The sequence below is a fragment of the Tachypleus tridentatus genome, chromosome 1 (assembly GCF_004210375.1).
Source record: "Tachypleus tridentatus isolate NWPU-2018 chromosome 1, ASM421037v1, whole genome shotgun sequence".
In the NCBI taxonomy this organism is placed as follows: domain Eukaryota; kingdom Metazoa; phylum Arthropoda; class Merostomata; order Xiphosura; family Limulidae; genus Tachypleus; species Tachypleus tridentatus.
Genome location: NC_134825.1, coordinates 129413919 through 129429020, shown reverse-complemented (window position 1 = coordinate 129429020; position 15102 = coordinate 129413919). Strand labels below are relative to the sequence as shown.

The following is a 15102-nucleotide window of genomic DNA, read 5'->3' as shown; positions in this document are numbered from 1 at the left end:
GTTTCAAAATCTCAGTTACACTGACATCCATCAATTTTGCTTGAGTTTAACCGTGAACTTTCTCGACCTCTTCTTTTACCTTCTATTTTTCCATTAGTTACCATATTTTCAAGTTCTTCCTTTCTCATTATGTGTCTAATAAAAAAAATCGGTTGTCTTTCTCTGATGGTTATGGTCAGTTTATTCTGTGTGTCTGCTCTTCTCAGAGTTATATGGTCTGTCCACGGGATGTACCGTTTTACCACGATTATTCTAGACAAGAACTACAATGGTTTGTCATTGCCTTCTGCAGGTTACGATGCTCGGCTAAGTGGATATTGAACGAGTTATGATAGACAAATTATCTGAAATAAAATCATGTCATTTCTCAAAACTAGGAAATGCATAAGGGAACATATTAACAAATGGGAGTTAAAAGCACTATATTTTGACAATTAACTCTGTGTTGTGTCTGGTGTGTCGAGAGAAAGGTAAAATGTACAATTTTACAACAAATGAGGAGTGAAGCTTTCCATAAAATTTATATTATAAAAAATTTATTCTCAAGGACTTCCTGAGATAGTGGGAGGAGAAAAGATCTGCTTCAAGCATCCCACCCCTCCATCTGAGAACTAGCATTTTTAAGATTTTAAAAATATCTATATTATGATTTCCACTGAAATGAAGGTGTTAATTCTTCTACATTCTTACATCCGTCAAATAAAAAAAAAATCGTAGAAACGTCCATGTGTACGGCAGTGTTATTGCTTGCATGCGTGTGTGACATTTTACCTCCCACTTCATCATACATTCTACGTCATCTCTGGAGGGCTTCACCAGTTTGAGAACCACTCTTTTAGACTGAAGAACAAAGCGTTAAAGTGTACACGAGTTAGATTTAGGGTGGAACAACGTACGGTGTAAAAACAACCCAACATTTCATTTTAAAAGATTTGGTTTCAAATACATTTGACGAGATGTAAAATACTACAGCTAAAACGGCATTAATAAAAAAACAACAAAAAAAAAAAACGTGGCTGCATTTTCCATACCGTTTTTAAAGTCAATTCTCAACTTCGAAAAAACAACAAACATTAAAAAGAACCACAATAAATATGATGTATCAAGGGGTAGTTCCCTCCTGTCCCATCTAAACGTGTGAAACAGTAGACATACATGAAAATTGCAGTATGTGTCATTTTGTTAAATAGAGCAAATCCTCCTTTCAAAAGACAATATACTGACCACAGTTAGATACGGATAAAGTAAAAAACAAAACAAAAAAACACATGGTCAATATAAATGTACAGCTTCAGTATAAAAATACCTGAAACACAAAGATGCAAATGTGACAGAAAAACGCTACCTATATAATGTTCTAAAAACAGCAACAAAAAAAACCATTAAAATGCTTTGCCAGGTAAGATGATCACTACATTATTAATCCTATATGTTCATCAAACGTCACAAAATACTAAGTAAATGTGAACTGAAGTCTCAACTTACAATTGCATCAAACACACTGAAAATAAGCATTTATATTTCTTTCTGCAATGCGGCAACGTCAGTTGAATTCACAAAACTATTATCATATTGATAAAACAGAATCTGCATTGGTATAGCTAAGTTTTATTCTACTATCCTCTACACGAAGTTCTTGAGATTCACGCAGATTTACACGAAGAACATCTGTACCACCCACCGCCAAATCTTGGACTATTGTTTTACCAATGAATAGTGGGGTTAAACAAAACTTTACAACGCCCCACAGCTGAAAGGGCGAGCATATTTGGTGTGACGGGGATGGCTTAATATGAGAAATACTATTTACACAATCATCATTAGAACAACAACAAAAACAAACGACTTTATTGTTCATGAGAGCTTGATTAACTTTAAATTTTCACATAGAAATAGCGAGAATTGTTTAACCTCTGATTAAATCAAGCTACATTCATAGATCAGTGTTAAAAACAGCTCAATAATTACTATTAGCAATATAACGAACTTACATACATAATAATAATAACGCATTGTTGACATTGTTTTATATGTGAGTAGCCAACTGTTTAAATGGAAAAGTGAGGACGACGTTTCGATATACTAACGTGTGTGTGTGTGTGTGTGTGTGTGTGTGTGTGTGTGTGTGTATATATCTTTGTCAGGTTAGTGTGTTGAAATCTCGTCTTACTTACCCGTTTCAACAATAGGACGTCCATATATAAAACACTGTTTCTCAACAAATTATTACCTGCTAACCATGTCTTTTACACAGTTAGATTGCACTGATTTACAAACTGGATGCTCTCATTGTTAGCAATATTTTAGGCCTAAATAATTATGTAAAAATAACGACTTCGCAAGGTGATTAGAGTTAACAAAGTCTAAATTCTTAATGTAAGAAATAACAGCTTACAGTATGTTGGCACGGTTGACTAGGGTTAATGAAGTCTAGTCCTCTGTCTCCTTTACCATTGAAACACTTTTGGATGTTCTGAATGAACTTCCGGTGGACAGCGGACAGAGCATACACACACAGGGCCGAGTTCATGGATGGTTTGTTATAAATGTCTGCTTCGTCTTTGGATTTGGAAAACACTGTGAAGAGCACCTTATCCTGGGCGGTGATTCCTAACGAAACGGCTAAGTCAGAGCCTGGTTGGCCTACGAAGGCAGCTTGAGCGAGATTGTAATCTGTGCCATCGTTTGAGCGGCAGACAAGTGGGATCTCAGTATACGAGTAGTAGTGTGGATCGTTTTGACAGATTCGAACGAGTTTGGATAGGAACGGGTAGGGCCTGTCTGTGTTCTTCTTTTGTACCGTTACAAAATACGAGAAACCCTTATTTTCAAACCCGTATATATAGGTGATAGGGTAGATGGACCTAGCAAGACTGTTTACGGACACTTTAGTCCCGGTGGTTACTTTCGATTCGGCGATAGTGAACATTGTTTCTGTATCCAGACTACGACTACTGACCATTGGTACATCTGAGCGGTAAGGTCCATTTCCAGTGTAGGTCACACCGACATAGAGAACATTGGTCGTTCTACGGAAAGTTTTTGTCGGTCCCTTAGCAATGAAGACTACAGTCGATGCTGTACCGTTGTTCGCTACAACCGACTCATTGGCTGGAGTATCGTAATCTGTAACGTTCTCTAAGTGATGTTCTGTGCATACCCCTTGAAAAAGGCTTCCACAAGCTATTAACCTACTTTGTTCATAGTCAATAACAAGGGCTTTGTTGTGGTAATCCGTGGGCTTTTTTTCCACTTGAGGACACACACGGGTTACGGGACAGTAAGAGCTATCCTCTTTTGGTCCCATGACGGCCGTATTTTTCAAGATTAGCTTCGGAGTCAATTGATAGATCATGTTAACTCCACCTACATAAACAAATCCCGTATACGTGTTGACAACCAGGTGTTCGAATGTTTCACCTGGAAAATTCTGCCTGTCAAAAACTGGGTAACTAGTATTTACAAATCCTCCCTGGGCCATTGATGTTGATATCCACAGTATCAGAAGCAACCAACAACAGTGCCGAGGGAACCTTCCTATCCAACGTCTTTCCCGTTTCCTCATGACTGTTGATCTTTAGTTGGGCCTCTACGAAAGAAAAACAAAAATAATTATTACAAATCTGAGAAAAAGTAACTTAAAACAAATCTTCAAGATCTATGGTTGCAGAGGAACCACCATTTTGTGTTCTAATATTTTAATAAACCATTTTCTTCAGACATTTATAAAGTAGAAAATTTTCAAACTTTTTTATATACCAAAGCTAAATTGTTCCAAACAGATTTGGTATTTTCCAATCACTAGAAAAGTTTGTGGCTTCTTAACAATCGACGCTTTCAAAACCTTTATATTCCTGCGTCACAGCAACATTTAATACAATTCCGATAATTCACCTGACCATTGGCTGACCAAGTGAACTTTCTTGTTATAATTTTTATGTCAATTAAATACTTTCTCCATTCTGCATAGAATTGGCCTTTCTGTAATTATTAATACTGTACACATTACAACATTCAGCCTTGTAATTGTGTAACTGAATTGTAGTCAGTGTAGGTTTTATACAGCGGCACATTTTATCGCTCCTGGACAGTATCCACGCTTCATCCAAATACTTGTTGCTGGGAGACAAGACTGCACGTGACGGTGTGCTAGGAACACGATCCCATTACTAGGCGCCCCCCGGCGGCAGGAGACAGAAGTCTATACAATTAGAATTGAAGAAATCACTTGAGTGGCGAAAATGGATTAGCTTGGTGATTGTTCCCTAAAGGCCCGTCACACTGATGGTCGGTCGCCTCCGAAACAGAACTCGAGCAGTAGGTATTCTCTGAAGGCGCTAGAAAAAAAGTCAGCTTGAATAATTCCAGTAAAATAGGGCTTTAAGCTTCGACTTGGTAAAGCAGCGATATTTCATTACTTACAAGATATAATAAAGTTCGAATAAAAAAAAAATGAACATATTGTAATGATTGGCATTTAACTTAGGTTGTTCTAGGAACAACTCCATCTCACGTAGTTTCGTGCAATGACATTACCACAGCAAGCCAGGTTGTGTTTGGCACTGTTGCTTTTGTTTCTTTACGTCATATCGAGGAGGTGCGAATATAATGCAACGGTTTCCCTGCGCTAGGCTAAACGCAATCAGTAGATTGTAATTTCAAATTCTTGAAACTAGCTAAAAACGGTAAAACTACGAAATACATTTTTGTTACTTTGATAATTATCTCTTAATTTTTCAGTTTACTAAGAATCATATAGTGCTGTATCAGATTTGTTGTCACAAAATATATTGGAATTCATACGTGAATAACGACAGCGCAATGAAGCCAATTCTTTAATAATCCACTTAACAATTTTAAAGGCTTTTTAATACATCAGTAATACACCACCTTACGTTCAAAAATAAATCATGTATTCACTTGTTTCAGTATTATACTAATCACTTGGCTATACTTGCTTATTATACAAGCATACGTTATCATAAAGCTCACATTGTACCTCAGGAATACTGTAACCAAAACTACAATATACGTTACAAATGAATTAAATCGCTTTTAATCCGAAGGGTATTTAATAGCTATGTTACTGTTACAATACTTACGTATTTCAGTGTACACATAATTTCCATATTTGTCTAAACCTAAGCATCCTCATAAATACTAATTTGTTTGCGTTATTTTCAACTTTAAACCATTATCCGATAACTAACGTCACAATAAAATGTGAAACAATGAATTTCGATTTACATCTTAAAAACAAATTTGAAAAAGAAATGAGAAGAATCTTACATATATTTTAATTTTTTTTCTTTCATCAATTTTGTGAAATTGTTTTCACCTAAAACTTTCATTATTTGCAAAAGCTACCAAATCGAGGTGCTACTTTCGATGCATGTTATAAGGTCCATTTAAGATGGTCCACGTTTCAGGCATAGTCATCCTTAATTTAGAATTTCTGAACAGCATTACCACCGTCTACTTTACGATTTTCGACCAAGAAATTCGATTGACTACATAATGTTTCAAAAGCACCCAAAACTGGAAGTGGATGAACCATCACGGGCTCGAACTATGAACCTCCAGAGCTCAAGCTCGGAAAGCTAACCACTAGGCTACGTTTAACACAGTGTTAAAATTTTAACACAGTTTACACACGTTTTGATTTAAAATTATTAAGCATAACTGGGCTACGTAATTTTTAAAACTATACAGTAGTGCTTCATATAACTCGAAATGATTATATATACCTGTGTTCCGAGACAAAACTATATAATGTGTCAGTTATACTGTGACTGTTTTTTGGTTTTAATTTCCCTTATAAACCTAATAACGTCTAGGGGTCCTCTAATCATTATTTCGATACATCTATATTCGTTATAAACGCAATATTTTGATAAAATTAATATATCTTATAATAATGTTTACTGCCATGTGCTCCACCGGTCACAACCAACTTTTAGTTATGAACCGCTTGATACACCGGTGGGTCACACACAATTATTTTTTAAAGCCAAACATACGAGTTCGGGACACTGTGACTGCCACTTGGCACCTCTCGAAAGTTGATTTTTTTAATACTTAATTTATTATTCGGCAGCGAGGGTATTAAGATATAAAATAATGTATTGATGTAACTGTCTGTATACAAGTTAAGACTTTAAAACCTTACAATATATTTTAACACTATATGTTTGCATCATAGTAAATATTATATACAAAAGTTTTACATTTACATAATATCACGTTCCCTGATAATACAATATTGAACTTACAATGTGGAAAGTATAATCCTGACGAAATAAAGAACTGGAAACGACACAAAATACATAAACGCTTCCTAAATGTTTTTTCCTGTGCGACATCATTTTCAGACGGAATAAAGAACTGAAATCGACACAAGATACATCAACGCTTCCTAAACTTTGTCCCGTGTGACTGCATTTTGAGATGAAATACAGAACTGGAATAGAGTTTCTGCTAAAGGTTTCCAAGGGTCTGCGATGAGGGATAGACTGTTAATGTGGAATTGCTCAATATTACTAAGGTACTGCAATTAGCATTTAAATTCCTATTAAAATGAAAGGTATCTGTGCTAACGGGCAACATGAAGGCAAACAACTACATAGATAGCACTGAAATTAGTTTCAAAATTATTGCACACTCATTACGAGTTCTCGGAGGTTCATGACATTTCTACTGTTCATGAACGTTAAAATAAATAAAACAGCGTCAGTTATGTGTAGCTATTCTCACACAAAATTAATCACGTAGTCTTGTTAACATAACGAAACGTTTAATTTATTTAATCCTTCCTGTTTTAAGGAAAACCTTTTACAGAAGTTTATTATTTCACGAATTATTATTTGTACTTACGGGAAACACAAATTTCGACGTTACGCAACCCTTCGAAAAAAAAGATCCATTCTGTACTTGTGTACCGAAGTACATTAAGCTAATACAATAGTGAACTGACAAACAACGACTCATAAGCACAATGAAAAATATTTTATGTAGACAACACACGTTTAAACAGAACAACGGTACCTGAAGAAATCAGATCAGTGTTCTGCTAATAAATGTAGAATGTTCTCTACATAAAATATTTTCCACTGTGCTTATGAATCATCGTTTATCAGTTTACTATCCTACTCTACATAAAAGTCATAATCATGATAACAACAGTGTCATAGGGTTAAGTTGTATGCTGTAATTTCAACAGAAAGGTCATTTTTGCTTCGTAAAATTTTATATTCATTATTCTCTGTTTCACTCAAAATGTGTGCAAAACTATAAAAAAAGAAATAAATAAATAAAGAAAAGAGTCCTCTTATAAAATAGGATACCTGTGCTGTTGGTGTTGTGAACAAATATTCTTTTCCGTGGTTTTCACAGACCTATGTACTTTGAGTAGGTGGAGAGATGCGAAGTTATAGGGAACAATCAAGCATAGCTTGCATGATGCCACCATCCAACGATGGAACAAGTCCACGTGTATTCCACAGCATCAACGTCTACGTAAATAAATCAATAAGTGCTAATTAAACTGGCAGGGAAGGTTGTGGAACTAACAACTTAGGCAAGCAGAAAGAGATGATGGGGGCTTGGGGAAGTCTTACATCACACAAGAATGGCGGTTTGTGGTCTTGTAAATGTACCATAACTTCAATAGTTGTGCGTCAAAAAGCTAAGAATAGCGCTTATAATAAATAACTCGCAACGTTACATCAATGAGGATAACTACATAGCTAGAAAACCACATCATACACATTAACAATAATTCAATCGCACCATGAATAAAACCATTACTTAACACACACACACACACTACCCAAGAAGGAAAGTACGTATGTGTTATGTTTTCATCCGATGTAACGGAAAATTAGACACACGACGTCACTGCAACATGAACTCATGCTTCATTAAAACTACGTTCAATATATCTATACTGCAATACAAGGTACGCACATGACACATTTGAGGGGCTCTAATTACACAAGAGAGTTTGTCAAAACATTTTCAAGAAATGTTCACCAATAGCGGTGGGATTCGATTCACACTCGTGAACTTCTCGGATAATTTTTCGGGAATGTTCATTGCTCGTGGGAAAGAGAGGCATCAGATATAAAAAAGTTATTTCAGTAAAATTACTTAATTGTGTTGATTGTATGTGTAAGAAACTGTTTGTACTTTATATAATGTAGAATGTTTTAGAAATTTCCAAAAAAGCTAGACAACGGCTGACTATCTACAAACATTTGTTCGCAATTTTCAACTAGTAGTCTCTTTGGCTACTCTTGTCAAAAAATATGGAATTTGACAGTAGCTCTTATAGCGGAATCATTTATCTCCGGCTTCACTGCTCAAGAATGTTAACCACTGAGCCACGCCAGACCCAAGGGTGAAAGGAAAATCAAGTCAACTGGTTTACACAATTTTATATTAGATACCAAAAAATAATATAACAAATTAATAACCTGAATGAGGCCTAAAACGTGTCATTAAAATGACTCGGTCACCAACCTACAATTTCATAAACTGGTTCTAGATTTCTAGCGCTTGCACGTTGTATATTAATGACATAATAACTTGCGATTTAAGTAGTTTGGGCTATGGATTTATCCTTTGTTGTTGTTTTGGAACTGTAAGTACTGCAGCAACAATAACAGGTACAATGCATACAGGTAATGCCTGCATCAACACAAAGCTTACTTCGTCAGTTGTATTTCATAACTAATAAAACTGGCTAGAACCTTTTAACTTACATTAACAACACTTCAGTTACTGTATCGTTTTTCGCACGCAGTTTATGTATGTTTTATTACTGAGCTTCTAAGTTCTATCACACATCCTAAACTTGGTTAATCTGTATATTGAAGGACGAACAATTGGGGACGTGTACGTACATATGGCGAGAGAGGGAGAGAAAATAATATGTAAATGACAGAACCCAATTTTCTAGAAAAAGGAACCGAAAGCCGCCTGAAGGGGTCATCCGTTTTAACCACTTACACCATCATACAGTAGAGTGTCGTCTGTCAATCAGTCAACAGACACTAAAGCGAGGTTACACAAGGGACGCTTAACAATGCAATTTGTACTTTTGTGCATGAATCACGAGAGGAAATATCCACGTAAAAGGCTACAACACAACATGATACATGAACTTGAAAAGAAAATAATACATAAATACTGTTACCCTTAATTTTAGTGTTATTTACTCCTTAAACAGAAAACTTTCAGGGAATCTGCGGAAGTACATCTAGCTCATTAACAATCCTCGTATCTTCAGTTATTTTTATTGTTATATAAAAGGTTCGCCGAAGACGATGTAGTCAACCCATTAGTTTGCGTGGGTTATAATATTTAAGTCTTTAACAGAATTTTGTAGTTTTGTTTTTCGATATACATCACAGTGGAGTAATAAGTCATCACCATATTACAATTATTTGCTTTATTTATAGACAACATAAAGTAGTTAAACGCGTCTCAACTATCATATTCAAGGGCATTCTAAAGCAGTTAAAACATAATATATAAGCCTGGGTAACATGGCAGAGTAAAACCTTTCTAACGCGGAATCGCACGAGACGGAGTAAAATTTCCAGCCTATACATAGTGAATATGTATTTTCTTAATTATATACAACTTTTGAGCAGAACGTTATACTTGCTCGACTCAAGGGAAGTAAGACTTTGTGAATAAAGTTTTTATACTGTTTATGCTATATTTATTAGAATAAGAACAAAAACAGACATTCAAAATATACACAAGTACACAAAATCTTAATAAAATTTAATTGAAGAAAGTGTCCAATTTCAGCTGTTTCGTTTTTTTAATGAGCTTTCTCATGTGGTTAAAAGAGAACGCCAATTCTACGGCTTTTTCACGAAGTTCATTTTCCCATACAATTTGATAGCGTTAATATAACATAACACTTGCGATGAAGTAGGAATTTCTATTTTCTCACTATCTTTTCAGTTTTGTTCATCTTCTGAATCTCTCACACTGTTACCATCTTGCGATTATATTACAGATTTTAAATCAATTTCATCAGCTTCTGTTAAAACATTCTTGTGAACATTCACAGAATCATCTGCATCAATCTTCTCAGAGTTTGGATTTCACTAGAATCGTTATAACAAACAACTTCTCCACAATCACCGCCATTATCAAGAATAAATCCACAGTTTCGAGAGCACTTTATTACGCATTCATCTTTTACACATTTGACTGAATGATTTAAAAATGAAATTGCGTCTAACATGTTAATTTTCACGGTCATTTCTGATGCTCTCTTACAGTTGTTCATGTTTACAATAATATGCTGAAACATCAATTTTCTATATTTCAATTTTATAAACTGCATAATTTCATTAACACGTGGCTGTAGAACTGATGTTTTACATGGAGGTAGAAAGACTAAACAAACATTTCAAAGTTGAACTTTTGGGTGACAAGTTGCATTATCTAGGAAAAGTATAATATTTCTGTTTTCTTGTTCCATTCTTTTCTTTAATTTGTTCAAGAAGTCCTCGAATATAGCACTTGTCATCCACACTTTATTATTCGCTTTCCATTCCACAGGAAGTTGATTCTTCCTTAAACTTTTGAAACAGCACGGATTTTCACTTTTGCCTATTACCCATACTTTCTCTCGTTTTCCCATCAGTAAATCCGACCAAAAGTACAGTCAATCGTTCATTCGAATAGCGACCTCCGGAACACTTTTCTCCTTTAATCCGCAACATTTTATTGGGAAGAGCTCTGAGAAACAAAGCTGTTTCGTCTGAATTTGCAATATCTTTTGAATTGTAATGACGAATAATTTGACCCTAACGCTAAATTCATTAAAAGGTTACATGCATATATAATAGTTTTTTTTTAATGGGGGTATTAAATAAATTTTCCTTAAATTTTAAAGTTAGGGAAGACAGAAATTTATTTTTTCGTGAGAATTATTTAAAGAGTAGAATTTTGCACTTAAAAGACAAATATATGTCTACAAATCATGAATCTAATTTAACTGCAAAAACAATGACGGCAGAAAAAAGAACAGAATATATTTAACCAATACTTACTGTAAAAAAATGTCCGAGAATTTATTAACATTTGAAGAAATTGTTAATTAAATAAGAAACTAATATTTAATCAAAAACCTTTTTTCCGCCTTACTCAGGTTCTAATTCTACTTGTTGATAGATGAGGTAGGTGAAAGTTTTCCGTCTGCGTTATGCAGGTTCCGCCATATAGAGGGCCTTTTAAAAGAGAAATCTCGAGATAATACTGCAAAATTTTGATATTTCCGGCTTGTGCAGGTTTCCGGCTTAGACAGATTTTACTGTATAATGTTATCTGTGCATGTCATGTAGGCAAAAGACCTTGTACAGTCTTATATTAAATTTGATTTTGTCATTGTGACTCAGTATTCCAAAACGTGTGTATTTACCAAATCAAAATTAAGTTTGGTAATTCAATGGCATCTCACTCACTTACAGAAGACACAATTACTTCTATCTGACTATTAAGGAAAAGCACGCAAATAGTCTTTGTAAAATGAGCACTCATCCAGGTCACATTAAAACAATTAGAAATTTACAAAAAATCTTAACACTTATATATCAACTTCAACGTGCTTGGCCTCAGCGATAACAATGCCCCTGTTCAATTACGTTTTTGTTGCATTAAATGCATTAATGGGTTCAGTTGTATGCTAGATTAACACAGTTTTATGTCAACCATTCTCAGCGAAATGAAAGCCAGGGACGCATATCGTTCATGGGTAGAACAAATAATGGCCCCATTAACCCGCTCATCTCAGTCTAATTACCTTCAAATCAATCGGTAACGCCGAGAAAGGGTCTCTATTTCTCTCTCTCTCTCTCTCTCTCTCTCTCTCTGGTGAACCTGTTCATTGGCTGATAGTACAATCACTTGAACATAAGAATATCGCAATTAAAAATGCATCCAAAACACCATAAGCGTTTTACATATTCTATAGATCCAGATTTGATCTCCAAAACTTAACTTTCTGACAGTCCGTTAAAAACAATCCAAAACACACGCGAAAGAATAATTGGTATACTTTGTTAATTAGTAATATAACAGTTTCAATAACCAACGTAGTAACTTTTAAACGAAGCGCTTGAGGTGGACGACAACGGACTTATCAACTGTCGCAATGGCCTTGAGATTTCTTTAATACAAAAAAGCTTACAATACGCCATGAAACAAAGAACAATGGAATCTTTCTTGACGAAAACTTATTGCGACGTTTCAAATACTAAGCAAACAAAAGTGACGTATCAATATTGTTTGACATTATTTCTACCAATTTTTCATTTCAAGAAATCAAACTTTTTCTTGTTTCTCTCTTTCTCGTATATTTAACTATGATAATACATCAATTCACGCTGAAACAACCGTGTAAAATACAGGATAAGCCTGTTTGCACGTGACAATGACATTACGTGCACAAGTTTCATACGTCAATCACTTTCCGTTCCAATGCAGTCAATTACACAATAGAGCTTATCAAGAACAGCCAGAGCCAGGTTTGAGAAAGTTTTGATTAATCCACAAACGGAATGTAGCTGTGACCGCAAACTCCAGCGATAAGGTTAGAAACAGGAAATAAACTACGTGAGTTCCTGTATGCGAGTAATTATTCCCCACTCGTGCTCATTGAAAATAAGTGTTAATAAACAGCAGCTATTGTTCTCAACCTTTCTCTAGCATCTCATGTTGTCGTGTGATTGCGTGATTATACAGTATACAACGAAATTATTCGTTAGACTACAGAAAGAGAAAAGCGTACATTTTCATAAGGAGCATTCATTACTGTAAGATTTGGGAGGAATCAACAATAATTCTGAAAAACAATCACGTACAAGGACAGGTTTAATAATCTTATAAACAAAGTTTAAAAAATACATATACACAATAAATCTAGGTAAAACCAGGCTGAGAGGCAGACATTACTGTTAAAACTCTTTAGTCCAGCACCTGGGACCTGAGAAGTGCCGAATTACAGAAAATACCGCACCAGAGAATATGCCCCCTAAGAACACCTTATGTAAACATAAGCTTGCCAGAATGCTCTATATACTTATTGCTACGTCATAAAAAGTAGAATAAAGCTTAAAATAGCAACAGCATCACCCTCCACAACTTTTGATTTCTTGGAAGAGAATCTAGGTTTAAATTATAAGCAATATATAAACTAAAACAGAAGTGCACAACTAAAACCTCTCTCTCTCGGTGTTTGGATATGATATGCTCGTACCCTGGAAGGTCAGGTTCTCTTTGACCTCTTCCTCTTTCCCGTAGTTATGTGGTCTTGCAGTATTTGATACTGATAGTGTTACTTCATTTTTGGGTCAGATTGAACTGAATATTTCTCCGACCCTTTTCAGGACAATGTCCATGTATTGTGATACATATATGGGTATTATTTTGCCCTATCAGCAAGATGTCAAGTTTGTTGGTGGCACTTTTTTTTAAATTCATTATATGTACATATATAAATACATTTTTATTATATATTTATTTATTTATTTATTTTATGTTTAAAATATATATTGACCGAGGAGAGATGTTTAGGACTAACTTCATCATGTATGAAGTACCTACCTAGTTCGCATAGTAATTCGTTTTTCATCCAATTTTTATCGAAGTACGTTATTGTACTATGTAGGAGTCTATCTGGTACGGTTGGTATGTTCGAATATTTGTGTATGAATTGCGATTATGTAGTTCTTGCTGTTGTGAGGAGTGTATTTTAGATTGTTTGTAGTTTGGTTTTAATTATTTTGTCGTTTACAGTCTGGAGCCGCGTAGTATATTACCGATCTAAAATAGGTTTTGTAAATTTTTAGTATGTTGTCTGCAGATGCTCCACTGTTCTTGCCAGATAGGCTCCTAGCATAGTTGGTTCTTCACCAGACTTTGTTTTTAATTTCATTTACATGGTAAATCCAAGTTAATTTTGAATCATAGGCTAGGCCTAAAAGTTTGCCGATGTGGCAGTCTGAAGTAGCGTGCCATTCATATATATTTCTGGCTGTAGTTTTTTGTGTTTTGCCAATTTCGTAAAGACTACAAGTTATGTTTTTGCTGTGTTCATTTTTATTCTATATTTTTGACAGTATTCACTTATTCTATTTAGTTGTGGTTGGATGTTTGTGGCCGCTATTGTTGATGTTGCGGCACTTTTCCAGACTAACACATCATCAGCGAACCGTGAAAAGAATCCATGATTAGGATCCTTCAATGGCATATTGTTTACATACATGATGAAGAGTACAGAGCTAACCACCCCTCCCTGAGGGACACCAGCTTCTGGAGTCAAGTACTCGGAAAAGGTGCCCTCTACATTCACTCTACATTTTCTATTTTCCAAAATGTTAGATAGCCAGCGAATAATTCCACGCGGTAGTTCCATTTCATTCATTCGGAACCTAGACCATCGTGTTATACAGGATCGAATGCTTTATCGATATCAAGGAAGCAAGCGACAGTACATTCTTTTCTATTGAAGCTGTTTATTATGGTTTCGGTTAATTTGATTAAATGATCTGTTGTCTGAATTTCCTGAATCCCTTTGTTCTTCTGGTAATTTTGATGTTATCTCCAAGAATGTGGAGAGTCTATTACTGATTATTCTTTCGAGAATTTTGCCTATACAGCTGGTCAGGCTGATTGGTCGGTAGCTATTAGGTTTATTTGCTGGCTTTCCTTCCTTATGGAACATTAATATATTAGTGAGCTTCCAAGAAACTGGGATGTATTCTGAGGATAGGGATAGATTAAAAGGTTTTTTTAGGTGGTCAAACAATTTCGGAGTGCCCGTTTTTAGAAGGATGGCTTGTACTTCATCTTCACCTGGAGATTTGTTTTTTGTGTTTTTTATTGCTTCAATAAGTTCTTGTAGTGATATTTCTTTCGTTAGTATCGTGTCTTCGTAGTTTTCATAGTTTGTGATGTATCTTGTATTTGTCTCAGATATGCTCATTGGGAAAATTGGTTCAAATTGTTTTGTATTGTTTAGTATATGGTTGGTGACTTTATTGTAGAAATATGTATTCATATCTGGATCAGAATAAG

General features: G+C 35.0%; 1 protein-coding gene across 19 annotated transcripts in view; it reads right to left on the bottom strand.

Moving 5' to 3' along the window:
• Positions 1-15102, bottom strand: part of LOC143223520 (plexin-A2-like) — a 224718-nt gene that overhangs the window by 84898 nt on the left and 124718 nt on the right. For 10 of the 19 annotated variants that reach the window (XM_076451680.1, XM_076451671.1, XM_076451689.1 and 7 more), the window contains one exon: positions 2396-3589. The exons of 1 other annotated variant lie outside the window; for it this stretch is intronic. In XM_076451680.1, the coding sequence (XP_076307795.1) occupies positions 2396-3565 (1170 nt within the window). In that variant the 5' untranslated portion in view covers positions 3566-3589. Of the gene's footprint in view, positions 1-2395; positions 3590-3759; positions 4289-7343; positions 7512-15102 lie in introns of those variants that run through there. 8 more of the 19 variants (XM_076451711.1, XM_076451729.1, XM_076451633.1 and 5 more) reach the window with 3 other exon arrangements.